Consider the following 27719-nt stretch of genomic DNA (forward strand, 5'->3'; position numbering starts at 1 on the left):
CGCCCGGCTTTTTGCCTTGGACCCCGCTTCGCCCTTGGTGGACAGTCTCCAGACCCTCGACCCAGGACCAGACTCTGACCACACCTCACGGTAACCTCCCCGGGACTACAGCCCTTCCTCTACAGGAGGACATCTTGGGGCACCCACGCTCACACTAAGCTATGGTTTGGCATAGCATGATGTGGGGAGACACAAAATTGAAGCACAAATTGGTTTCCTGGTTTACTGCAATGCGCTCTACGTGGGGCTACCTTTGAAGGTGACCCGGAAACTACAACTAATCCAGAATGCAGCAGCCAGACTGGTGACTGGGAGCGGCCACAGAGACCATATAACACCGGTCTTGAAAGACCTACACTGGCTCCCAGTACGTTTCCGAGCACAATTCAAAGTGTTGGTGCTGACCTTTAAAGCCCTAAACGGCCTCGGTCCAGTATACCTGAAGGAGCGTCTCCACCTCCATCGTTCTGCCCGGACACTGAGGTCCAGCTCCGAGGGCCTTCTGGCGGTTCCCTCCCTGCGAGAAGCCAAGTTACAGGGAACCAGGCAGAGGGCCTTCTCGGTAGTGGCGCCCTCCCTGTGGAACGCCCTCCCACCAGATGTCAAAGAGAAAAACAACTACCAGACTTTTAGAAGACATCTGAAGGCAGCCCTGTTTAGGGAAGCTTTTAATGTTTGATGTATCATAGTATTTTAATATTCTTTTGGAAGCCGCCCAGAGTGGCCGGGGAAACTCAGCCAGATGGGCGGGGTATAAATAATAAATTATTATTATTATTATTATTATTATTATTATTATTATTATTATTATTTCCACATGTTGCAATCTCTAACTACCCACTGTTGAAGAGCGCTTATCAGATACACTTTGATATTGCTTGCAAAGTACATGAGAGACAGTACGGAAGGGGGTTGGATATGCTGCCTGAGGCCAATGCGTCACCTCGCCTCATGGGTGGCCTGCCTCTGAGAATGGGACTCTCAGTTGTATGTGTGAAACAAATTCTCAATTTCAATTCAGGAAAAATAAGTGCCTGTCACCAGTGCTATTCTTTCTAGAAAAAGAGGTGCCAGAATTCACCATGAACACCTGCCTTGTTCTCTTATCATGGCAATGGTGCCCACCTGAGAGGTGCCAGCACTGAGTTCTGGCTTTAAAAAAGCCCTCCCTGTCACCGATCAGAAGTTTGGGCATCACCAGGCAAGGCAATCAGATACATTTATAGCTCCCTTCACTCTTGGGGAAATTTCTTTCCTACAATGTAGTCAAGCTCAGGAATAAATGATTTGGTGTTTGCAGCGGGTGCAGACTGCCCTCTAGTGGATTTCCATAGTAGCACAGATCTAAAAAACTGCATTATTATTTTTTTAAATTAGAAAAACTGGTTTTAAGGAAATGCAACTTCCTTAAAACTTTATCCATATTGTCCTGGGCTTTCTTATCTGATATCTGTAAATAGAGTCATAAGTGTAGGTTGCCTGAGGCAATAGCTGTTCAGAGCCACGGACTTGTCAATAGCTTGGAGATGTGTTAACTGGCAAAAGCTTCTTGATGCAGCACATTTTGGGAACCACTCAAGGATGGGCAACAATTAGCAGTGGTGGACCTTGGGGTCTCAAGTTTCAGTGGTGCAAGGTCAAAGTTCAACACTCCTCTTGCTTCTCGCACACCATTCTAAATCATAGTTTCAGCACCCTCAAGGCTCCATGCCCAGTGCAAGTATAATAAGCAAGCAAATAAATAAATAGATGATAGATAGATAGATAGATAGATAGATAGATAGATAGATGATAGATGATAGATAGATAGATAGATAGATAGATAGATAGATAGATAGATAGATAGATGATAGATAGATAGTGTTTCATAAATTCTGAAACAAGGGGAGTTGAGTAGAGTAGAAAAATCAGGAATGAGGAGGACTGGGGGGGGGAGGCAGCGCCTCTCTTTCTATGGGAAATGGCTCTTTATAAGGATTTGCCTAATTCACTCTGCGCATTAAGAGGGGCAGAGCTGTACTGCTGAGTTCCTTTGGAATGGGTATGGAACTGAAAATACTTTGGAGAAAGTTAGTCCAGGGTTTGTGTGGGATTTGTTGTCTAGCTGCTATCTAGCTGGATTGGAGGCAATGGGGTGAAGAAGCCTCTGCATTCTATAAACTGTGGCTAGCTTTCCCTGGCAGGTTTTAGAAGCCAGCTGCAAAGTCCAATCCTATGAGCAAGGATACTTAGAATTAAAGCACAATCCCACTTAAAGTATAATCTCTAGTTGCATTTAGGCACCTAATGAATACTACTGCTTTAAAAGAATCCTTTGCACAGTTACCATATGTTCCGGCATATAAGACAACTTTTTAACCCAGGAAAATGGTTTCCAAAGCCTTGTCGTACTCCTTTCCCAATTTTGAACCAATCAGTTGTTCCATATCCAGTTCTAACTGTAGCTTCTTGTCCCACATAGAGATTTCTCAGGAGACAGATGAGGTGATCAGGCACTCCCATTTCTTTAAGAACTTGCCATAGTTTGCTGTGGTCAACACAGTCAAAGGCTTTTGCATAGTCAACGAAGCAGAAGTAGATGTTTTTCTGGAACTCTCCAGCTTTCTCCATAATCCAGCGCATGTTTGCAATTTGGTCTCTGGTTCCTCTGCCTCTTCTAAATCCAGCTTGCACTTCTGGGAGTACTCGGTCCACATACTGCAGCTTACCCCTCACAAAGCTAGATTCCCAGCACCCCTTTAAAAGCTATGGTTCTCAGAATTATTTTAGGGAAGTTGTGTGATTTAAATGTATGGCATGCAGGCAGCCTCTGTCCTGAGCAGCTTTCAGAGGTCAGCAAAGATGAATTTAGAGCCCCTTGTGAGAGACAGAGCTGCTCTCAGGACTTCTGCACGATTCCTTTTTCCTCTCCATTTTAATACCAGATTACAAGGAGGGAGAAAATCCGAGCTGAGCCTGATATTCTCCCCGCTTTATCCCCTTCCACCTTGCAAGCTAACCCACTTGCAGTTTCCTGATCCCCAAGAATTTGCCTATGAAACTTGCATGCTTTTAAATTCATGTGGGAGTGCACGGGAGGGGGGGGGAATCGTTGCTCCTGTCCTGACTGGGGTGTCTCTCTGTGTGTGAATACATGCCCACAGGTCAGACCTGTGCAATGAGACGATGATGATGTCTTTCCACCTTTATGTTCTGCACTCACTGGAGGACAAAAGATACTCCTTACCAACCAAATTGCACAGCAACCAAATGTTTAATGAACCATGTAACGTCTTGGAATGACCATCAAAAACTAACAACAACGTTAAGTGGACAGATAAGAAAATTGGTAAAAAGGATTATCTGCCTCCTTTTTAAAGAAATGACTGGGGAAAGGTGCAATGGCTTTCCATTCATTCACAAACTGCCTCTACACAGGCAGATTTTAAGCTGAAAACAGGCCTGGAGTTTCATATACAGGATCAGGCACTTGTCATGTGTAAGGTGGATCAATCAGGTTTTTTGGTTAAGTTGGCCTGTCCGGTTTAATTCTGCAGCTGCTTTCTAGCGTCAGGATGATACACAGCAGCTGAGAAAGTATCAGGGCAATGGAATACATTACATATTGACCTGAGATGACTAAAGGGGTTTGAAGGATAGCAAAAAGGTGCTGCCTAGGGTGATATAGTTGAAACTGGGTAGTCTCTGGGTATCTCCCACCAACTGGTCTTAGTGGTTTTACTGACACAGATTTCTGGAACGGTTCCCATGCATCTTGCAAATGGGCCAACTGTACAACTTGCTCACAGACCATCGTGTTTTGTGGGGGGGTTTAAGCTTTGTGATTCAGATGTCATTCAGTTGTTATGTCCAAGGTGGCTGTTGTTTGCTCCATGTCAGGACACTGCAAGCAAAGAGGAGCCCTTTGCAAGGTCATCAGAGGAAGGAGAATCACAGAGGGATGGTGCACCCCAGACACAGTGGAGGGCTAATGGCAGAAAGGGCCTGGAAGCTGTAGCTGACATTAGCGCGTTTTTGACTGGGGAGGCCCTTTCGGGGATTGGGCTTGTGGTGAACCGACCCCGCTGAGTTCAGAGGCCAAGTGCTGCAGGGATCCTTGACTGGTGAATGAAGATGAGAAGGTGAGGCTGGATTCTGGCAGGAGAGAGAGAGAGAGAGAGAGAGGTTCAAATGGTTCCAGAAATAGCTGAAGATGTAATTCACAAGCAGCTGAGAGGCTCAATACGTTGACTGTTAAACTGGTTCCATGGAGCATGCTTAGTCCCAGTTTTTGGACTAGCAAAGCAAAAAAAGAGGCAGACAGGCCTGGTACAGCATCTGTGAAAGTGTGCCTGCCTGCCCTAGTACAGTTGAGCTAAATCATTAGGTGACCATAGGCCAAGGGTCACCAATGGCTCCCATGAGGGTCTCCTCAAAAATCCACAACTGACAGGAGATTGTTCACTCTTTCTACTTCATTCCTGTTTGCACTGGCCTAGCCTCTCCTACACTGAATATGCCCTTTTAAACCATTCCAATGGTTTAGGGCAGAGGTTCTCAACCTTTTTGAGTCCACAGCTCCCTTGACCAACTACATTCTTTCTGCAGCAACCCTGTGGAGAAACACGCTCTGAAGCCCAGCTATGTCACCTCTCGCCAGCAGCCCCTCACCCCTTTTCAAACACCTTTCTTGATGCGTTCCATCAGCCTCCTCCCCTCTCCCCTCTTGGTGAGTTAGGATTAGCCATATCCCTGCCTCCTCAAGATACAAATGACATCTTCCCATGTTGATGGGACTGGCAGACCTAAGTCCATAAGGCAAACCAAAATTGGCCTTCCTGCTAAGAGATCACATTTTCCTTATCAGATGGTTCCCTAACAGAAGTCTCAAGGAGGTTTTGTCCTCCTTAGTGCCCCTGCTTGTTGCCAACTCACCTATTCGCATAGCTAAAGCTTCCTCCAATCTCCGGAATGTTTTGTTGAATAAGGCCTTGACCAAGGGGCCCGTGATGTAAACCACTATGTATAGAAGAAGCAAGCCAATGAGGATGGCTACTGTAACCTTGGAGTGGAGAGGGGGGAAAGAGAGAAGGTGGTTGTTAATTCCTAATTGTTAGCAATACCTGTATGTGAACAGAAACCTCAAAAATTGCTAGGAGAGGGAGCAAGAAAGGAATGTGGGACTGCACACAAATGTTCATTCCCTTCTGCGGATTCAGGCTAGCAAAAGATAAAACCAATGGGATCAGCAACAAGGGTGTTGCAGTGTATCCTCCCTCCTAGAACGATTTTTTTCTGTTTGGGTTCGGCCAGCTATTCTCACTCCCTGCCATGCTGCTTCCCTTTTCCTAAACGGCACAAAGCGTGGTAAGAACAATGGCATTTGTTCCCACAGCAGAATTCACTTGCACAAGTCATACTGATGGCCACCAACTTTAAAACAGGGTAGGGAAATTTATGCAGGATAAGGCTGTCAGTGGGGTACTGGCTACGGCGGCTACCTTCTACCTCCACTGTTGGAGGCAACCAGCCGCTGAATACCATTTGCTTTGAATCACACGTGGGGAGGCAACTCTTATGCTTGCTTGCGGGCTTCCCAGGGAGATCTGGTTGGCCATGGTGAGAAGAACAATTCTATACTCACTTTGGCCAAACAGATGGCAGTGAGAAGCCCCCAGGCAAGACAATAGGATTTGCCCCATTTGTGATTCCCAGCAACTGGTTTTCAGAGGCCTACTGCCTTCATTCAGTCTTCTACAGTGCTATGCTACAAGCACAGCTGGTTCTCATCGTTATAGCCTGAAGTAATAATAATAATAATTTATTATTTATACCCCACCCATCTGGCTGAGTTTCCCCAGCCACTCTGGGCAGCTCCCAATCAAGTGTTGAAAACAGTACAGCGTTACATATTAAAAACTTCCCTGAACAGGGCTGCCTTAAGATGTCTTCTGAATGTCAGGTAGATGTTTATCTCTTTTACATCTGATGGGAGGGTGTTCCACAGGGTGGGCGCCACTACCGAGAAGGCCCTCTGTCTGGTTCCCTGTAGCTTTGCTTCTCGCAATGAGGGAACCGCCAGGAGGCCCTCGGCGCTGGATCTCGGTGTCCGGGCAGAACGATGGGGGTGGAGACGCTCCTCAGGTATACAGGACCGAGGCCGTTTAGGGCTTTAAAGGTCAGCACCAACACTTTGAATCGTGCTTGGAAACGTACTGGGAGCCAATGCAGATCTCTCAGAACCAGTGTTATGTGGTCCTGGTGGGACTTTGAAGGACTTTGAACTTGGGTATCCACTTTATTCCCCATGAAGCTGGCCATCACCAGAGCCCCCCTGAAGTATAGGGGGTCTGTCATGACTAGATGGCTTTTTCAAGTGTGGCACTCCATATATGCCCTCTACAGGGAGACTTGCATGGTGTTGACCCTGATGTCCCTTTGGTCATCAAGCAAAGCCTTTTCATTCCAAGAATGAAGATGCTCAAGGCATGGCGGCTGTTACCTTCAAGAAAAAGATGGCCCGGGTGGGGCTGAGGCGCAAGCCATGGACATGGATAATGAACTCCAAGGCATAATCACAGTAGGTGCTTTCGTCGACACCCCTATGGAAGCAAAAGAGGCAGGACGTCAGTTGACTACTGGTCTGAGCAGGCCAGCTTGGCTTTGGTCAATTGCTGCTTACAGCTCTCCCAGTGCTTAGATCTTTACATAGGCTCTTCTTGGTTTCTCCCATCATTCATCTGCTGGTCCACTACCTTCCAAACCATGTTTCTTCTCCGTGCTTTCAGAGTGGTACTTTCTCCCATCCCCATGACGTAATAAGGCCATTAATTTCAAGGAGTCTAGTCTACGTAAAACTCAAGTTGAACACCACCTTTTGATTGTGAATTGTCTTAACTTGTGCTCAGGGGTTCTTATGGCTGAAAGGTAGCTTATCAGTATAATTCAGCTCAACTGTAAATTAATTTAATTCTTTTTAAAATGAACCAAACACATTTTAAAAACTCAAACCTACCTGTTTGATACTTCCACCACAAAAAAATAATCAGGAGCAGACGGACCCTGAGGGACAATATCATAGCATGGAGAATTCGTCTGGCACACCCACCTGTGGGAGGAAAGGGATTTTGCCTTATGACGTCTTACATGGTAGGCTGTTTCAATTCATGTCCCTAGCTGAGGACAATAAAGTGGTTTAGTCATGCGGGACACATGACCCGGAAAGCTGTCTGTGGACAAACGCCGGCTCCCTCGGCCTGAAAGTGGAGATGAGCGCCACAACCCCATAGTCACCTTTGACTGGACTTAACTGTCCAGAGGTCATAGAATCATAGAATCATAGAGTTGGAAGAGACCACAAGGGCCATCGAGTCCAACCCCCTGCCAAGCAGGAAACACCATCAGAGTACTCCTGACATATGGTTGTCAAGCCTCTGCTTAAAGACCTCCAAAGTAGGAGACTCCACCACACTCCTTGGCAGCAAATTCCACTGTCGAACAGCTCTTACTGTCAGGAAGTTCTTCCTAATGTTTAGGTGGAATCTTCTTTCTTGTAGTTTGGCTCCATTGCTCCGTGTCCACTTCTCTGGAGCAGCAGAAAACAACCTTTCTCCCTCCTCTATGTGACATCCTTTTATATATTTGAACATGGCCATCATATCACCCCTTAACCTCCTCTTCTCCAGGCTAAACATGCCCAGCTCCCTTAGCCGTTCCTCATAAGGCATCGTTTCTTTTACTTTTTTACAGATGGCAGGTGACCCAAAGAAGAGAGAAATAGAAGGGAAATAAAACACATGTCCTCAAAAAGGATACTAGTAGAGCCATAACATTTTTAGAGGATAACCAAAATGATTTAGGGGTTGGAATAATTTCCTGGTGAGGATAGTTTACAACTTTTAAGCCTTTTTAAATTGGGAAAAGGGCAAGTAAGAGGCAGGGACATGATACGAGGGACAGGAAGTTGGGCATGGCTTGGAGAAAGTGGACAGAGAGTTTTTCTCCCTCATAACACTAGAACTTGTGACAGGTAGGTATCCGTGTTGGTCTGCCATAGTTGAAACAAAATAATAAATAAATAAATAAAATCCTTCCAGTAGCACCTTGGAGAACAACTAAGTTTTTTATGGGTATGAGCTTTCGTGTGTATCTGAAGAAGTATGCATGCACACGAAAGCTCAGACCAATAACAAATTTAGTTGTTCTCTAAGGTGCTACTGGAAGGATTTTTTTTTATTTTGTTTCGACTAGAACCTGTGGACATCTGTCAAATCTGTGTCCAGGGCAGCTGTTTACCAGCTCCATCTGGTACGCAGGCTGAGACCCTATCTGCAAGCGGACTGCTTCACCAGAGTGGTGCATGCTCTAGTTATCTCCCGCTTGGACTACTGCAATGCGCTCTACTTGGGGCTACCTTTGAAGGTGACCCGGAAACTACAACTAATCCAGAACGCGGCAGCCAGACTGGTGACTGGGAGCGGCCGCCAAGACCATATAACACCGGTCTTGAAAGACCTACATTGGCTCCCAGTACGTTTCCGAGCACAATTCAAAGTGTTGGTGCTAACTTTTAAACCAGGCAGAGGGCCTTCTCGGTAGTGGCGCCCTCCCTGTGGAACGCCCTCTCACCAGATGTCAAAGAGAACAACTACCAGACTTTTAGAAGACATCTGAAGACAGCCCCTTTAATGTTTGATGTATCACAGTATTTTAATATTTTTTTGGAAGCCACCCAGTGGCTGGGGAAGCCCAGCCAGATGGGCGGGGTATAAATAATAAATTATGATTATTATGATTATTATGATTGTTATGATTATTATGATTATCATCCAAGGAAGATGAATGTTAGAAGATTCAGGACAGGCAAAAGAAAGGCCTTCTTCACACAGCACAGGGTTAAACTTGCTCCCACCCGATGTAGTGATGTCCACTGACTTAGATGTTTTTAAAAGGGAATTGAGCAAATTCAGTGGCTACTAGCCACAATAGCTATGTTATATGTCTGCCGTTGGAGACAAATGTGTCTCTGAATGCCAGTTGCTGGAAAGCACAAGTGGAAAAATGGCCGCAACCCCAACGCTTCTTGAATGCTTCCAAGAGCACTTGGTTGGCCCCATGACAATCTGAAGCTGGACTAGACAGGTCTTTGACCTGATTCAGGATGGCTCTTCTCATGTTTTATTGCCGACCAAATTTCATATTTCATTTGGGAAGAAGAATTTGGGAGGTTTTAGATCAGAAACTGACACCCACACCCAAAGACGCAGCAAATGTTTCCTTACAAAATCCCAGACTCGGCTTGAGAGAGGATATGGAAACCTTCAGAATCAACTTTATCTTCGTGCATTTCAGCCCTAAGCCAGATCAAACTTGATGTTGCACTGGAAAGAGAATATGAAATCAACCATGAATTAAGACAGCTAAGCTTTGCAAGGAAGCCTAAAGTGGTTACCAGGCCACTCACATCCTTAATAGCCCATTGTTACCCACCCACCCTTGCCAGCTTTTACATTCCTATGTTCATCAGCTATGGCTCATTATCAGCTTCAAAATAGAAGGGGGAGAATCAAATCTCTTACAACTCACCAGTGCTTTTTTTCTGGAGGAACGCTGGGGTACGCATACCCCTACACGTTTTGTGAATCTTTGTACTTTTGTCTATTTGCTGTATTTATTTTTCCCAATTTGAACAATAAAATGGTGATTTTCTTTAGTCAAAATGAGAGTACCCCTAAACATTTTTTTAAAGAAAAAAAAGCACTGCAGTTCACAGCTATTTCTCTGCTCTAGCTCCCAAAGTGGAGGCAATTCTCATCACAGACCAGACAAGTGGCTGTTTGTAAGCCACAACCCAAGGGGCCACAGATCAGTAGGCAGAGCACATGCCTCATATTCAAAAGGGTCCAGGTCTGAGCACTGATATCTCCAGTTAAATGGTTACAGGAAAAAGGACCCTTCCTTAGACACTGTGGAGACACTGCCCATCAGAGTGCACTGGCAATAGTGGCCCTCCAGATGTTGTCAGAATTCAGCAAGTCCCCAGTCCCTGGACAGAATAATCCAATGGTCTGTTGCAGTATGAGGCAGTTTCCTCTGTCCGCAATTCTGAGAAGGCGGCCATTGGCTGCTTCTGCACTAGGGCCATTTAGCACTGCTGAGGTATTGCTTCTCCTTAGTCATCTGGAAGGAGTGAACCGGCTGGAGGAGCAGCCTCCTCTGTGCATAGGCAGTTGGGGGACCACAGGAGCCTGTGATTCTTTAATTGCGCTCTCTCACTCTCATATGGCAAACCAGTACTTTTCTTACGTTGGCATGTTCACATGGTGCTTGGAAAGACTGGTCCCAAATGGGGGTCTTTTAAACCAACTAAAAATGTTGCATTTGAATAAGACATAGATACTAAACAGCTAAGGTCACAATGCTAGGCACTGTGGGGGTCTGCAAAATGTGGTCACCTGCCATTCACTGTGTTGTACATAAAGGTCTCTTCCTCACTGAAGTATCTGATGTTCTCCATCGAAAATGGTCCCCCGCCAATTACTCTGAAGATGTAGCTGCCAGCAGAATAAGCAAGATGGAGGTGAGTTTGCACAAGCTTTAACAGTTAAAAAACCCACACCCATTCACAAACAGCTCGGACAAAACTGCCATTTCTCCTATCACAGCAAGAAGAAGAAGAAGAAGAAGAAGAAGAAGAAGAAGAAGAAGAAGAGGAGTAGTAGTAGTTTGGATTTGATATCCAGCTTTATCACTACCCTAAGGAGTCTCAAAGCGGCTAACATTCTCCTTTCCCTTCCTCCCCCACAACAAACAACAAACAAGCCGGGGACCCACTTCCAGAGGATACCAGTCACTGAGAGGTCAGGGGAATCAACAAGAGCATTTCCTTCTGTATTTCGCCTGATAAAGGTTGCCAACCAGGGCAGTTTTAGAGCCATTCCTAGGTCTGAAACCAAATTAAAATGAGTCGAAATAACCCATTTCCTCTGGGCATGCTGGTAGGTGGGCCACCACAATCCTCCCAGGTACCTTTCCCTTTTTAAAAATTAGGATGTCCTATTCATGGATCTCCTCTGTGTCCCATCGACTGAAGACTTGCCTCTGGCCACCAAGCTAAGCTCATGGCAGAGGTTCCCCAGCCGTGTCCTTAGCCGTGATGCCAGATCAGTTGGGGTGTACCGTTAGTACAAATGTATACCTGCCAGACAATTTTCTTGCCTTCAAGGGTGTCACATAGCAACTAGGGACTCTTGAGGAATTTGTTCTTGGTGTGTTTTGATACAAACTGACCCAATCAACACCACTCAGACTAAGGTGCAGATCAGAAGTTAAGTCATCCTTCACACCTCTCCAGAGTTCACGATGCAGTTCTCAGTTCAAAAAGAAAATGCATCAAATCGCATATTTTGAGAGAAAATGTATTAAAAACATGTATCTAGATGCAGATTTGAAAATTAATGTGGACATGGGGTGGAATGCGTTTTCAAACACATACAAAAATGGAAGGGACTGGAAACAGTCTTCTCTGTCCTTCCCTAGCGACAACAGGGCTTCCTCTGATTGGCCTTCAGCTTTACCTGGAAGTCCCCAGCGAAAACGTCTTGGGTCATACTGGCCCCAGGGCCTGGGCACCCTGGCGTTGACCTAGGTGCCTCCATCTTACCCTCCCCCTGGCCTTTGAACAATATGCTCAGTGGAGAGTCACTGATTTCAGTTCAGCAAAGCGACAAAATGCCATCAAAAGCACAGCTCAGCCCTTACCTTCCATTGAAACGTCCCGAGTCCCCTGTCACCATATCTTGGATCAAAAAAGAAGGGTAAAACACTGCAAATGAATCAAGCAGGTGTGGTATCACCATGTGTCTTCTGCCTGGCATCCATCATTCCTTAATTAACTTCATCTATAAGCCTCACAGATCTGACCCACCCAGACACCCCACTTTACCCCAGCCTTACCATCATTGAAGGAGAAGCAAGGCATCTCAGGGTCTTTCTTGATACAATCAAAGTAGCGCTTGTTCTTGACGGTAGTCTCATTCTTGGTGGAAGTAATGTCAAAAGCTAGCCTCTTGCCTGGGGGACATCCAATGTAGACAGTCGACACATAGCTGCCCTGTGGGGGCAAGTAAATTGGAAAAGAAAAGGGGCCTTTTTTTCTCTTTCTTTTTTAGAACACTGGATTGCAAACTCCCTCTCTTAAAAGGACCCCTTTTCACCTCTGTGTCTGCTGTGGAATCCCTGCATGTTGCAGAGGATAATTTGGACAGGCATCTCCTCGGAGGACCCCTCGGTCAATGCCTAAGGTACCTTCACCTTGACCTTCATGAAGGGTTCCCTAGAATACACCCGAGAGGACTCACCACGCTTTTGTACTAGTTCTGCTCCTCTGCCTTGGAACAGAAGTCTGGCCTGCAGGAATTTTTTTTATTATTTTGCACCTCCTGGCAGGTGTCGCACGGAAGGCAACAGGCAGACTTTGTTGCGCCCTTGCGGTGGCCACTCCTCACGGAGGTTGCCAGCTGGTCACAATGTTTGCCCTCTCAGCTTGGTGAGCCCCTGGTGGGAGCGGCGGCTGATGATCCCTGGCTGGCTTGCTACAGCAGGCCTAGGAGGAGGGCAGTCGAGACCAGGCTGAGGTGCCAAGTGCAGCCTTTTACCGGCTGCCTGTCCTTGGCTGCACAGCACAAGGGCAGGTGCCAGGGGGTCCCAGGTGAGCGGACAGCTTTCATTCTATGCTCCTGCTGCAGGGCACATGCCTCAGCCAAGGGAGGCCCTGGGGAAGGAGTGGTGCAGGCCAGAAAAGTCCAGACTCCAGCCGGTGGGAGTTCCGCCCCCAGGTGTGAGCACCCCTTAGCCAGCCATGAGGAGAAAGAGGCACCACCACCGCTCGGGTGAGGCTCGCCTCCCCGTGGCTCCAGAAGATGGCACTGAAAAAGATATACCAAGAACTCTGGCCACAACTTTCAATTAAGGAATAATTCCTACTCAAGAGTTGAGATGAAAAACGTGTATCCAGAGTGTGAATCAGATGTACGATAGTCCTCAAAAAAACCCCCGCGGTATGGAACCAAATATTATGATATGCGCTAACACACTTTAGAATGTATATAATTTATTATATTTATGATTTATGGCATTGAAGCACCTGGATCTACCTTGACATATTATTTGATATTACCAGCTGAAGAAGGCGTTTACTCCGAAACAGGGCCCTGTCCTGGTCACCACTACTGAGTCGTACATCTGATTCACACTCCGGATACTCCGTTTTGGCCCTATTTGATCCTTTATTCTTTATTCTTTATCCTGATTTCTTATATATATGGACTCTTTTTGACTGCCATTGAGACTTGTATAAAACAATTGTTGTGCACTGGTATTTCATGTACCTTTGTACCATATCACTGCATATTTGAAACTACATTATTTCTGTACTTAAACGTTGTATCCAAACTTACTATTGCTTTAAAACCATCGTACTTACATGTTATATTTAAATTTAAATTTACTACTAGCTTCAACTGTGATTCTTAGCAGAATATACACGTTTTTCATCTCAACTCTTGAGTAGGAATTATTCCTTAATTGAAAGTTGTGGCCAGAGTTCTTGGTATATCTTTTTCAGTGTATTTCCAACAAGAACTCCAATTTCTTTAACGATTACTATGTCCAGAAGATGGCAGCCATGTGGCCTTGTCATGGGAGTGCCTGGTTGCGCCCCCCCCCAAAAAAAAAAATTCTGCACCCGGGACCCCATCGTCCCCCTCACACTATGCCATAAGTCTGGAGAAGAAAAACATGGCTTGCTTAATTTGCCACCCAACAAAGCCACAAAAGCAAGGCCAGTCAAGGTGGCCGCCACACCTCTAAACAATTCCCACAGCTGTAGGCTACAGAGGAAGACTGTTCACGGCAAACAAGCTGCCTTTCCAGAATTACTGAGCTTCTCCCAGACAAGCTTTCAAGAATTTTCAGCATTGTCAGGTACCATGGTGGGGAGGGATTCAGACTGGAAATCCTGAGTATCAGGTGCCAACTGCCTCCTCCGGGGCTGCTACCAGGAGGAGAGAATTGAGAGAAATTATCTTCCCTTCAAGCAGTCCAAGCCACCCTTACCCTTATCCGTGGTCCGTTGGATGTGTACTCGTAGCAGTTCATTCCCGAGTGTGCAACCTGGGGAAAGTAAATACAAGCCAAGCAAATGTCAGGGGAAAGGCAAATTCTAGCCACTTGTATACCAGAACTCAACAGATCAGAAGCAAGAAGCAGTGTGGCAGGAGACTGATTTCATGTGCCACCTTTGGTACACTGAAGCGGCACCAGGTGGCCTATCCTAGCCCAAGAGCAACAATTCTGTGATAGAAGACAAGACCCTGGGACTTCAGCAAAGACTGCCTTCTTACCTTTAAGCCAAAAGAACTCTTCAGAAGGTTTTTCCCACTCAGCTGCTGATACGGGTAAACGCCTTTGTCATGAATTACTACCTGTTGTTGTGAGGACGAAGAGATGCAGTGGTGCAAAAGAAACAGGAGTTTAAAATGGAATCAGTTTTAATAAGAAACCAGCTCCCTAATGGCATTTTCCCCTTGTGAGCCGCTCAATGGTGCAGAATGGATGGCCAAGAATACTCATAATATCAGATCTTGCCACCCTCTAAGCGCATGTCAGGAATCTTTGTTGTTTGCTTCTTCTCAGCAGTACTGACATTTCCGGCTGTTGTTTATATTGGTTCTAATGATCTATAATCCTGTGATTTAACATATATTTTGTATTCCATCCTGGAACCTTAAGGTGAAGAGAGGCTATAAATCATATAATGTGGTTATGGAAGAAACAAGACCTTCTGGGATGCAATGCTATAAGCTCCTCCATCGTAGACTCAGCATGTATGTGCGTGTAAATAAGCTATATATGACATAAAGACGTCACATTCCGAGGAAACTGAACCTTGGGTAAGCGCCTGGAACCCCTGGAATCACACAAAGCTCAGAGACTGGGGTGGCATGCAACAACGTAAATATTTGTAGGCCTTCATTACGCTTGCAGAAAGGCACTCTGTATATGCTCAGAGATTCCAGAAATTTTGCACAAACATAAGTTTGCAAGCATAGTCAAAATAAAAAAATTCCTTCCAGTAGCACCTTAAAGACCAACTAAGTTAGTTCTTGGTATGAGCTTTCGTGTGCATGCACACTTCTTCAGATACACCAGGTGCTACTGGAAGGATTTTTTTTTATTTTGACTATGGCAGACCAACATGGCTACCTATCTCTATTTGCAAGCATAATTTCAAATATGTCTCAAAATAAGAATGGGGTTCAGGTTTCTCACATTTCAAAATGCTGATCAGAGCTGATCAGAGCAAGCCTGCATTTCTGACTTTTCAAGGGGGGTTTTGCCTCATTTCATCATCTAGGATTTGAGAGGCCCTTACCTGATATAGTACTGAACCTCTGCTGATGAGCTCCTGCCTATGTAGATGTGTATGAATATATTCAGGATGGGCTAAGATGAGAGTGAGCCAGATGTTTTGGAGAGAATTTTCATCTGCTGACTCCCCCACTGCAAGCAAAATGAAAAAGCTATCAGCCAATGCAAAAGAATAGGGCGTGTACGTGTGGAACAGAATGTTGGTGCTTGCCATGAATATTCTTCTCGCTGGGCATGCAGCAACCATGTGAGATACGACCCCCTCTTACTTCTTGGCAGTAGCACCCCAGCTATGGAAAACTCTCTGCTTCGAGCTCTGACTGATGCCAAAGTTGGTTATCTTTCGGCACCAGCAGAAGACTCATTTTCCACCAGGCTTTTTGAGCAGTCTGAGGGCTATTGTCTGTCTACTGGGTCACATGGCTATTCGATCTGATATACTGTATTTAGTAGGCAGAGGATGAGTGTATTCTATTTATTCTATTCTGGTATATTCCATTTTGTTCTTATTGTTTTTTGAATTGTTGTGGCCCACCGTAAGATCCCGTGAAGAGGGATGGAACATAAATCTTGTAAATAAGTAACACTGCTGAGAAGAAAGCCTGTGATCACGGTTTTCCTGGAGACCTCTCCCGTCAGGGGTGGGGTGCCAGGAGCAGGTCAGTAATAACTCACATGGTGTCAGTGAAGTTAACTCTTTATTCAGAGGAACAAAGAGCTCCAGAGACCAGGCCTAGTGAGCACAGCAACTCTTCCCGTTAGATCTTGCCCCAATGAGGCAGCTACAAGGACTGAAGGTCCCTGTTTCCCCACAGTGGCTTCCTAGCCCAGGTCCTTCCCAAGCAATCTGAGCCTTCTCCGCCTTGTTTGTCTCTGCTCCACCCTCTTCAGGTTCTGGGAGACATTTGAGGAGGAGAGCTGGTCACAGCAAGAGGGGGAGACACCCTGGCTTCTGCACCAGCCTGACCCATCTCTGCTTCTTGCCCCTCCCTCCTCTCCAGCCTCCGCTTCTGCCTCTACTTCTGACTACTCATCCTTGCCCCTCTACTCTGACTACTCATCCTTGCCCCACCACCACTCCCCGGGCTCTGAGCCTTCTTCCCTTGGGGGTCCCCCACCTGGTTCCTCCCCCCCCCCATTTCTCTGTGTCCAGCCAATCCATGACATCCCCTCTGCCAGCCCCTCAGTTCTGTTCCATGTCTGTGCTACTGTAGAACCAGAAATCAGAAGAAAAGCAGTGAGGATCACAAGTCAAAATTAGGAGGAAGCATAGCCTAGGCCAACTCGTATTACCACTGCAAGACATCCACATATACACGGCGAGTCTTTTAAAAGAGGCCCGTGGAACATCTGTACTCTGTATCCACAGGGCCTCTTTTAAACGACTCACCCTGTGTGTGTGTGTGTGTGTGTAAACACCTTATGGGGGGGCGTGTTAACATCATGGCTTCACTGAGTGTGGCCTTAGATATCACCACATGCCCAAGAAACAAGAGGTTCACAGTAGATATCAACATTACATTCTCAGTTGGGTGTGGGAGATGCCCTGTAACTGCTGTGTTTTATGTGACAGATCCGCCCCTCCCTTCCTCTATCACAGCAGTTCCTGAGCTCAACACCCCTTACTGCTCTGTTTCGTTGTTCTCATGCTCAGGTACAGAGAGAAGGTGTATTCGGTGTTCTTGTCAAGGTAGAGCTTGGAAGGCAGTAAGTTTTCAGGCAACTGATTGTACATCTTGATGTAGTTGGCCATGTCGACATAGATGCCTGCCGAGGTGTTCCAGTTGCTTGCCACATAGCTGTAGTATTCCTGGGAAGCAAGAAAATGATCATCTTCCACTCCCCGCACCCACCCTTTGTCTCTTCCTTCCAAGTGCTCCATAAACTGTACCTTAGCCATGGTTGCAACAGCCCTGGAAAGTAAGCCAGTATTGCTATCCATTGACAGTGTGATTGGTAAGTATTGGCTTGCCTAAGGTAAGGCATACAGTGAAGATGGGGCAAAGCCCAGGTGCAAAATTGGGTGTTGCAGCAGTTAAAGGTGAAGCATGTTGGTTAGGAAAAGGAAACACTCATACATCAAAATTATAACTGTTTCTTTACTAAATGATTCGTATTGCATGTGTGTCTATCACACATCAACTGACTGTCAAATCCCTTAGCAAGCAGTCAAAAAAAAATAAATGGTGTCTTCAGGAAACACAACAGTACTCCTCTCTCTCCTAGAATATCAAAATCACTTTATTTTGGTTTTTTTACTTAAAAAAGAAAGTTTAAGACCAGGTTAATGTTAATCATGGAGTGGTGAGGGCAGTTGTATTTAAGGAATGCTTTTCAAAATGTTTGTTCTTACCGCAAAAATAAAAAAATTCCTTCCAGTAGCACTTTAAAGACCAACTAAGTTAGTTCTTGGTATGAGCTTTCGTGTGCATGCACACTTCTTCAGATACACCGAAACAGAAGTTGCCAGATCCTTCTATATAGTGAGAAGGTGGGGGGGGGGTATTACTCAGAAGGGTGGTGGGAATGGGAGATTGGCAGATAGCTGAGATGAGTCTGTTGACGACTCTTAACGACTGCAATAGGTCTTACAGGAAAAGGCAAGGGGTGAGAAGGTGAAAAATGGCTTAGTCATGTATAATGAGATAAGAATCCAATGTCTTTGTTCAGACCAGGTCTCTCCATGGTTTTAAGTTTGGTAATGAGTTGCAATTCAGCAGCTTCTCTTTCCAGTCTATTTCTGAAATTCCTTTGTAGTAAAACAGCTACTTTGAGATCTTGTATAGAATGTCCTGGGAAATTGAAGTGTTCTCCTACTGGTTTCTCTGTTTTGTGATTCTTGATCTCAGCTATCTGCCAATCTCCCATTCCCACCACCCTTCTGAGTAAAACCCCTCCCCACCTTCTCACTATATAGAAGGATCTGGCAACTTCTGTTTCAGTGTATCTGAAGAAGTGTGCATGCACACGAAAGCTCATACCAAGAACTAACTTAGTTGGTCTTTAAGGTGCTACTGGAAGGAATTTTTTTATTTTGACTATGGCAGACCAACACGGCTACCTATCTGTAACTGTTCTTACCGCATCCTCTTTCTTGTTCTTCCACCATCTCCATGTGGGGTCATGGACTGGATCAGCATAAGCCTAGGGAGAAAAAAAGAATTGGTAAGGGTGAGTTTGAAGACAGACAGGCGCACAAAAACTATCACTAAATTAGCAGCAAAACCTGTTTAGAAATGCAGAAATAATATACAATTTTATTTATTGTGGGACAGCATAGAAACCTCCCTGCTGTGGTCCACCCAAGCAGAGGTCATGGCAACCGATCTGGGTGAATGAAGTCGCAGGTGGTGGCAGCTCCTAACAGGAAGGGGTTGAAGGAAGACAGACGGTGGCATGAGATAGTAAGCTGGCATGTTGGAATCCTGGAAGCCAAGACCCAAGTTTGGTGGGAGAAGCCCAGCAGAGATTTAACATCACAAAAACATGCTGGAGAGAAATATAGTCTGTGTAACCTTTAAAATGTGCCCTTTTGAGTCCCAAAATGTCCCCTTCTAGAAGCTCTTTCCATCTGTCCCACTTCCCTGGCACAGAGCCAGACCACATGTTTGGCAAGTCATAAAAAGGTTTACTTACAAAATTCAAAGGTCAGATTCATGTGCTTTTCCATACAGCGGTCAGAAAATATGCACAGGCATTTAAAACACAGAAGGTAAAAGTTTCTAAACTATTGATAGAGGGGGGAAATTCTAGAGAGAGTGCAGGCTGGGGAAACCCAGCCAGATGGGCAGGGTATAAATAAATTAGTATTACTACTACTACTACTAAGATTATTATTAATTACTATTATGAAACAAAGGATGCTGGTTAAAGTCATGAGGCTGGAGTGACCAGTTCAGAGCTCCTTATACTGAAGTCCACATGGGGAATGAAAGATACCAAAGGCTTGGTCACTCATTTCTTCTCCAGGCTTAGCCTATGGTTTAACCCCTTCATGCTCTTATTAGATTGGAACATTCCAGAGTTACAGGAGGCTAGAACTTTACATAGGCCTTCCCTCTGACTACTGGAAGTGGGATGCCTGCTGCGCTATTTAAGGAGACAGTGGAAACAGAAGATTCTTATATGCTTATGATGATGGGTGAAGCATCTCTCACTTGGACAAAAAGGATGTAATCAAAAGCGGGGGGTGGGGAGAGGAAACCCAAAGGTCATTTAGCTGCCTCATCCAACACTGTTGAACTAAAGCAAACAGTAGGGACCTTTGCAGAAAGCATTTTTAAAAGCTTTCAAATGTTTTTCCTTCCATTAGCAAGAAAAGAGAGGGAGAAGTTTAGAGGTGCTCAAATGTGTAGTTAAATTTTTATCCCAATTTCGAGGAGGGGGAGGGATCTATAACTCCAGTTGAGCCAGGGCTTCAGAGAGGCCGACAGGGTCAGAAGGGGGGCCTACTACATTGGATCTCCTTCTATGATGTCAGACAGCATTCTCCAAAACATCCTGGGATGCTCTCCAGCAGGAGTAGGCAACCAAATGCCCATGGGCCACAAGCAGCCCACGGGGGTCGTTTAACCGGCCCACAAGCCTCCCAATCGGCGAGTCCCTGCGTGCTGTGCTAAACCGGCGCAGCGTGGCATGGGGACTTGCTTCTGCAGGGCCAGAAATGGCGCCTGCGCAGAAATCGGAAATCGCAGTCGCGCATGAGCTTGAGTGCCCAGAAATAGATGCTGGATCATGGGTTCCACTGGCTGAGGCCTGTGTTTAAATAGTACCGTATTTTTCGCTCTATAACACGCACCTGACCATAACACGCACATCGTTTTTAGAGGGGGAAAAAACATTCTGAATGAAACAGTGGATGTATCATTTTTGTGCTTCATGCTGTGGCCACAGACATGCGATCTGATGGTGAATTTGGGTTGACCCAATGCAAAGATCCTGAGGATCCATGTGGATCTATGCTTTGTAACCACATTTTTGCACCATTGCAGCCCCAGTGGGTGCATGATTTTTGGGGGGCAGGCTGTAGCCATGGACATGCTATGTGCTCTGATTGTGAATTTGGGGTGACCCAGTGCAAAAATCCTGAGGAGCCATGTGGATCCATGCTTTTTAACCACATTTTAAGTGGGGAGGGAAGGAAAAACACAGAAGGGCTAAGAATGCAGGAGTGGGGTATAACGTGAGGGAGGAAAGGAAGGCAAAAGTTTCCCCTACGCACCCACCCAAGCCAGCCAGCTCTCTCTCTCTCTCTGTCTCTCTCTCCCACCTGCATGTTTTCAGCAGCACCGGAGCACAGAGAGGAAGGAACGACACTCTGCTTTCCCCTCTGCTTGCCTGGAGGGGAGGGGCTTTCCTTGCTCTTTGTTCTCTTTCAGCAAACACAGCAACGAAAAAGAGGAGGGTGGGCAGTAAGACCCTGAGGCAGAATGCAGGAAAGCAGCCGCTTCCTCTTTTCAGGTTTCCCTTCTCCATGAAGCGCGATTTGATTTTTGCCCAATTTTTCGGCTCCAGGGACCACACATTCGCTCAATAACACGCACAGACATTTCCCCTTCCTTTTTAGGAGAAAAAATCTGCGTGTTATAGAGGGGAAAATACGGTAAGTCCAAGGGATAGCGACCTTTATTTTGCTTACTTTAATTTGCATAAGCAACATGTGCCTTTGTGGCGCAAACAGCAGAATGCTTTGCCGTGAAGAATGCAATCACTTGGTTGTTTTAGGCAGCTGGTTTTAAAAAAAATAAAGGCCTTTACACAATTTTCTTTTTGCTGGTTTATTGTTAGTTTCAACAGCTGTTATGGATTGGGGGGTGGGACTTAGCTTTGAGGACTTTGCTGCCAGACAGAAGCTAAAGCCTGTGTCTTGTGGTGGTTCTGAGGCCAGCGACTTTTCAGCCCCTCAAAAGAGAAACACAAATAAACAAAAGGTATCCTCACTCTGTGGTAAGATGAGTGCAACTGGAGCAGCTGATAGACGAGTCCCTGGTACACAATCAGCGACTTCTCATCATGAAAGCCAGTTTTTTCCATGATCTCGGGAGGCATAGCAAAATAATGTTCCATCCGGGTGAATTCCTGTGGCTCAGGTAGGTTCACATAGCGCACAACAGCAAATGGGCAAAGGTGGGCGAATCTGATGTAGTCTAATCCACTAAGAACAAAGTAGAGTTCTTATAGAGTAGAAAGTTCGAGAGCTTAAAACACCATCCCTTGCAGCATTAAAGTGGAAAATCTGGGACTAGGCTGTGTAGCATTGTTGCAATTTATTTAGGCTGGATTTTCTCCCTTTCCCTCTTAATTAAAAGAATCACGCAACAGGCTGCAGATTATGAAATAGTGGTTAATTACATAAGGTCTTGCACCTGATTCTAGCAGTTAACAGTGATGAAAACAAGGCAGGCAAATTCTACTTCTAGATTACAAAATACATAAAGGGACCGCTGACCATTAGATCCATTCGTGACTGACTCTGGGGTTGTGGTGCTCATCTCGCTTTATTGGCCGAGGGAGCTGGCGTACAGCTTCTGGGTCATGTGGCAAGCATGACTAAGCCGCTTCTGGTGAACAAGAGCAGCGCACGGAAACGCCGTTTACCTTCCCGCTGGAGCAGTACCCATTTATCTACTTGCACTTTGACGTGCTTTTGAACTGCTAGGTTGGCAGAAGCAGGGACTGAGAAACAGGAGCTCACCCTGTCACGGGGATTCGAACCGCCAACTGTCTGATCGGCAAGTCCTAGGCTCTGTGGTTTAACCCACAGCGCCACCCGCATCCCTACAAAATATATATTTTAATTCAAAAAGAAGCAGAGACCAAACAGAGGTCTGCCTCAGAAGCATGGTGGGCTGAGTTCTGAAGCAGGGGAAAGTAGAAAAGATTAAACCCTTTTGCCTTTATCACACCAGAGAACTCAAAGGAAGTGATGTCACACACTGCCTTCTCTTGTCATCAGGAACTCTGTGAGTCTTAACCCCTTCATATCTTTATTCACCAAAACAAGCAAAGTTATTTTGACTGCAAATTCCCATACAAAAAGCACGTTCTAAACACAACCCCCAAGCCCTATAGCCTCTGTCCTCTATCTAGCAGAGAATGAACTACACATTTTTAGTAACATAAATGAAAAAGGTTTACTTACATTTCAATGCAGGCAGCAAATACAGCAAAGTAGTGTGCAGAAAAATACTTACAAATTAAAGGTAAAGGTTCCCCTGCCCGTATGGGCCAGTCGTGTCCGACTCTAGGGTTGCGCGCTCATCTCGCTCAAGAGGCCGTGAGCCGACGCCGTGAACCGACGCCGTCCGAAGACACTTCCGGGTCACGTGGCCAGCGTGACAAAGCTGCAGCTGGCGAGCCAGCACCAGCGCAGCACACGGAAACGCCGTTTACCTATAAAGCGGTCCCTATTTATCTACCTGCACTTAAGAGTGCTTTCGAACTGCTAGGGGGGCAAGAGCTGGGACCGAACGACGGGAGCTCACCCCGCCGCGGGGATTCGAACCACCGACCATACGATCAGCAAGTCCTAGGCACTGAGGTTTTACCCACAGCGCCACCCGCGTCCCTACAAATTACAGTGAAATAAAAGTTGATCATCTTAGTTAACATGGCTGAAAGCAGAAGCTTTGCCAAGATTGCTATCACCACCCCTTCCCAGAAAAGTACAGTGCTGCAGCTGACTGGAGGTCATGATACCCCTCGCTGCTAGCTGCTCCTGCAACCAGTTATTTCCCCTGGTTGAGGAGAAGCACTGGAGACCTGAGCAAGGCCTCTAATCTAAGGTGAAGAGCCCCCATCATCCATAGTCTGCTGTTGCAAGAGCTGCAGAGAGAGGATAGAAAAAAGATTTGAAAGAGGAAATGGATCCCAGGTACCTTGCAAATGAATGAGACAGTAAGCCTGAGACTTTGAAGAGCCTTTGCAAAACTACTTCTGCCCTGCCAGATGTTTGAGAAAAGTTCAAACGTGATGACACCACACTTTGTGTGTTCCACTCACTTGTGTTTCATCTCTTTGTTAGGGGTTGTTATCAACAGGTCATAGGTAAGGACATGACTCAGAGGGAATTGCCTTCGGACTAATCTTCCATTGTCTGCAGTATCCGCCAAATAAACCAGCTGAAAGAAAAGAAGCCCGGGTTAACAGATTTAGAGGAATCAGGTACACAAAACACATTTTAAATTTATCACCTCTCCTCTAGTGTTTTGTTACATAATGGGATGCCCGTCGATAATGTAATGGGATGTACGTGTATGGAGTGTTAGGGGAGGGGTCGTACCTCTGGTGGGGGACACATGATGCTCCTTCTGGGGTAGTTTGTCCATCTTTGGTCCCTAAATGCCCTAGCAGCTCTGCTGCTGCTAAGAAAACCTTGCCACCAACCTGAGCAGCTGGCCAGCTCTTTTTCTTGCAAATGTGATAAGAATCCAAGCAACACAGCAATGGGAGCAAGAGCAAGACTGTACATCCCAGGGTTACTTTCAATTCCAAATGTTTCAGATCAGGATGTGAGCGGCAGTGGTGAGTTCAGGTGCTTCAGGTTAAGAACTTTGCTTCAGGATGAGAACAGAAATCGTGCTCCGGCAGTGCGGTGGCCCCATTAGCTAAAGTGGTGCTTCAGGTTAAGAACAGTTTCAAGTTAAGAACGGACCTCCAAAACGAATTAAGTACCGTGTTTTTCGCTCTATAGGACGCACTTTTTCCCCTCCAAAAATTAAGGGGAAATGTGTGTGCGTCCTATGGAGCAAATGCAGGCTCCTTGGCTTCGCCGATAGCAACACGAAGCCTCCGAAGCGCAGAGGGAGCGCTCCCTCCGCGCTCCGGAGGCTACGCGTTGCTTTCGCTGAAGCCTGGAAAGCGAGAGGGGTTGGTGGCTATCCGTGAAGACTTTGGAGCACAGTGGGACCTCGCGCTGCGCTCCAAAGGCTTCAGGTTCCTTTTGCTGAAGCCGGGAGAGCAAGACTCTCCTGGCTTCAGCAGAGAGGGAGAGCTGTGTAGCGCCCCTTCAGCGAAGCGGGAGGAGAAATGGAAGGGGCTCCGTTTCTCCTGCTGCTTCGCTGAAGGGGCGCTGAGCAGAGAGGGGGAGAATTTTTTTTTCTTGTTCTCCCCCACTAAAACCAGGTGCATCCTATGGTCGGGTGCATCCTATAGAGCAAAAAATACGGTACTTAACCCGAGGTACCACTGTATAAGAGAACAAGGGAGCCATTCACAGAGAGTTCTGGCATTCTTTTTCTAGAAAAATAGCACTGGTGACTCCGGATTCATGAAAGCGCCTCCACACCACCACACATGCCTTGAGTGGTGTCATGGCTATCTTTTCAAACCAGCTACCTCCCGGATTACCCGTCAAGGCAAACACAGCCTAATGCACTCACCTCTTCCAAGTGTCCATCAACATAGAAAATGGTGAGTATGGAATGTTTCAGGGTCAAGCTGTAATGTGGTGAGCCTCTCATCACCTGCAAATAATTGTACACATCCCAGGCTTCTGATGGATATACCTTTTTAATCTCTGTGCCAAGTTCTTTGGAAACCCAAATCTAGAAAGAGGAGGGAAAGTAATGCTCAAGCGATGTAGTGCTGTGTGTGTGTGTGTGTGTGTGTGTGTGTGTGTATACACACACACACACACACACAGCTGGATTGATAATGTAGCAGAATGATTAAGAAACTAGCAATCTCACTTGCATTAACATGTCCTTATTTTCATCGGAAAAATGTTGGAGGGTCTAGTTATCCGACCCCTGAGCCAAGGAGATAAGTAACACTACAACCTTTGCAAGACATCTGAAGGCAGCCCTGTGTAGGGTAGCTATTTAATGTGGCTGGGGCAACCCAGCCAGATGGGTGGAGAACACAACACCTGAAAAAAATCCTGTTGGAATCATTGGGCTTTCCTTCTGAATAAACATGGATAGGGCTAGATTATACACTACAAGCTATGAAATCTTTGGTTTATATAATGGCTCTAACATAAATTCCTAAAATATCCACTGCCACTTGCTGTTCTGCTATAATTTCATTAGTTTGCTGTGTCTGTGTGTGTTATTTGTTAGCCACCCTGAGAATCCCACAAGGACAGAAAGGTAGGCTACAAATAGTTTAACTAAACTGTTTTGTACCTGTTGGCCGATGCCTTTTGTCCTGTTTGTATTGTTTTGCATTTCAAAATAAAGGTTATGAAAAAGAAAGAAATCATACGTTCCTCAGCAATATTAAGCCCTGTTCCTCTAGAACAGACATGTCCAACTCCCAAGAGACTGCAATCTACTCACAGTATAAAAGAACTGGCAGTGATTTACCCATTGTCATTAGAAGATTGACCAGAGTTTTTGAGATTTTTTAGAGAGGAAGCGTTGCTGAGCTTCTCTTTCTTTCTTTGGAGATCAATCAGGAGATCCAAAGATCAACCAGGATCAACCAGGGACACCTCACTATCGATTGACCTGGTTGACATGTCTGCTCTAGAACAGCCAGCCACTGGATCCATGAGAAAGATAAGCAGACATACCTCCTCTCGGTCAGTCACAAAGGCAATTTCCCCAGTAAACGACTGAACGAAATATTTGATGGGGGAATCATTCGGGAAGCTGGAGAGATATATATAACTCTGCTTGTCATTGCTGTAAAGAAAACGAGAAGAGATCTTTGTTTTAAATCCCCACCTCCTACAACATTTTGGTTGGAGCAAAAACAAATGCATGCATTTAAATAGGAGTCACAACATTTTATTTTGCCCATCTTGTGAACCTACTTCCATTACTGTATCAAGTCAAACACGGGAGCAGCTGTTAGCCTTACAATCCAGTCCACCGGCCTAATTTTGACGGGTAGGACACTTCTCAAGTTGTCATCTGGTGCCTTGCCAAAGTTGGCCCACCCTGACTGAGGGCTTATCTGCACTTCCTGCTGCTTTACTGCTCAGTCGGTGCAAATGGCAGTTTTGAGTTTTCTCCAGATTCACATTTGCTCTGATCTATCACTAAAGTTTTCCCTTGGAAAGGAATGGAGCAAGCGGGAAACTGCTCAGACCTATGCTTTCCAGGCACCGCACAAGCGAAAGTGAAGTGTGGAAGAGCCCTCAAGAGACAGTCTGGCTTATCTATTGAAGAGTGTTTCATACAACCTCCCTTAACAGCGTAAATATTGGAGGCGGTTGTCAGGGTCAACCCTGCGCTAGGCTCAAAACTAAAACGAGGCAATAAGTCAACCCTTCTAACAAGTGATTCTAAGCAGCAATCTAGGGCAGTAATTGGTATTAGAGGTGTTATGTTATGAGAAGTATAAGGTCTAAGATAGGGGTAGTGTCGCCTTCTGAATCCGGCCCACGGACGGTCTGGAAATCAGTGTGTTTTTATATGAGTGGAATGTGTCATTTGATTTAAAATGCATCTCTGGGTTAATGAATGAATGAATCTTTATTTGCATCAGCCATCGGCCATAGCAATAAAACAACACTACGCTATACAAAGAATAAAACTAAAAAGTCAATTATATAATTGGGTCTCTCTCAATTATATAATTGCATCTCTGGGTTATTTGTGGGGCCTGCCTGGTGTTCTTACATGAGTAGAATGTGTGCTTTTATTTAAAATGCATCTCTGGGTTATTTGTGGGGCAAAGGAATTTGTTCCTCCCCTCCCCCCCCGCCAAAATATAGTCCAGCCCACTACATGGTCTGAGGGACAGTGGACTGGCCCACGGCTGAAAAAGGTTGCTGACCCCTGGTCTAAGATATAAAATAAATGTTCACAAATGGACCAGGCAAATACATACATCAATATATAAACCACATGTCTGAAACAGTAATAATAATAATAATAACAACAACAACAAATTTTATTTATATCCTGCCCTCCCCAGCCGAAGCCGGGCTCAGGGCGGCTAACAACAATAAAATAGTACAACATTCTAAAAACATTTCTGTCAGAGCTGCTTCCAGATCCTAGCTCACAGAGGATCACGCTAGCCAGCAATCACTTTGTAAAAGTCTTTATTGAGTTACAGTTTCCATTCTCCAGCTCCTGCGTGCAACTCTACGTCTTATGGGTCAGACCGGCGAAGCTCCTTCTGAGTCTCTGCCCCTTGTGCACCAACTTAATATCCTAGCCTTACTCCACCTTTTCCGCCTGACTGTTCTTCTCTGGGTCCCTCTGCCCCCCTGGGTCTCTTCCTTCCTGGATTCTTCTGACGCCGACCCCCCGGACCCTCCTGCCTCCTTGCGCCGGGCTTTAGGACCTGGCTCCCTTTCCGGGCTGCTTACTGCGCCACCTTCCTGTGCATTTGAACTTGGCGCGCGCGCCCAA

The 27719-nt window shown here is 45.8% G+C and overlaps 1 protein-coding gene across 6 annotated transcripts in view; it reads right to left on the minus strand.

The window, feature by feature from the left end:
• Positions 1–3810: 3810 nt before the first annotated feature.
• The window catches only part of CATSPERG (cation channel sperm associated auxiliary subunit gamma), a 47254-nt gene continuing 23345 nt past the window's right edge, over positions 3811–27719 (minus strand). For all 6 annotated transcript variants that reach the window (XM_082230963.1, XM_082230962.1, XM_082230961.1 and 3 more), the window contains 17 exons: positions 25925–26036; positions 24789–24953; positions 23410–23528; positions 21349–21562; positions 18490–18552; positions 17035–17218; positions 15413–15540; positions 14382–14462; positions 14095–14151; positions 11935–12091; positions 11740–11803; positions 10434–10532; positions 9261–9359; positions 6995–7087; positions 6482–6581; positions 4915–5041; positions 3811–4134 (listed from right to left, as the gene is read on the minus strand). In XM_082230963.1, coding sequence (XP_082087089.1) covers positions 4004–4134; positions 4915–5041; positions 6482–6581; positions 6995–7087; positions 9261–9359; positions 10434–10532; positions 11740–11803; positions 11935–12091; positions 14095–14151; positions 14382–14462; positions 15413–15540; positions 17035–17218; positions 18490–18552; positions 21349–21562; positions 23410–23528; positions 24789–24953; positions 25925–26036 — 1993 coding nt within the window. In that variant the 3' untranslated portion in view covers positions 3811–4003. The remainder of the gene's footprint in view (positions 4135–4914; positions 5042–6481; positions 6582–6994; positions 7088–9260; positions 9360–10433; positions 10533–11739; positions 11804–11934; positions 12092–14094; positions 14152–14381; positions 14463–15412; positions 15541–17034; positions 17219–18489; positions 18553–21348; positions 21563–23409; positions 23529–24788; positions 24954–25924; positions 26037–27719) is intronic.

This window comes from Podarcis vaucheri (assembly GCF_965113315.1).
Source record: "Podarcis vaucheri genome assembly, chromosome: 7".
In the NCBI taxonomy this organism is placed as follows: domain Eukaryota; kingdom Metazoa; phylum Chordata; class Lepidosauria; order Squamata; family Lacertidae; genus Podarcis; species Podarcis vaucheri.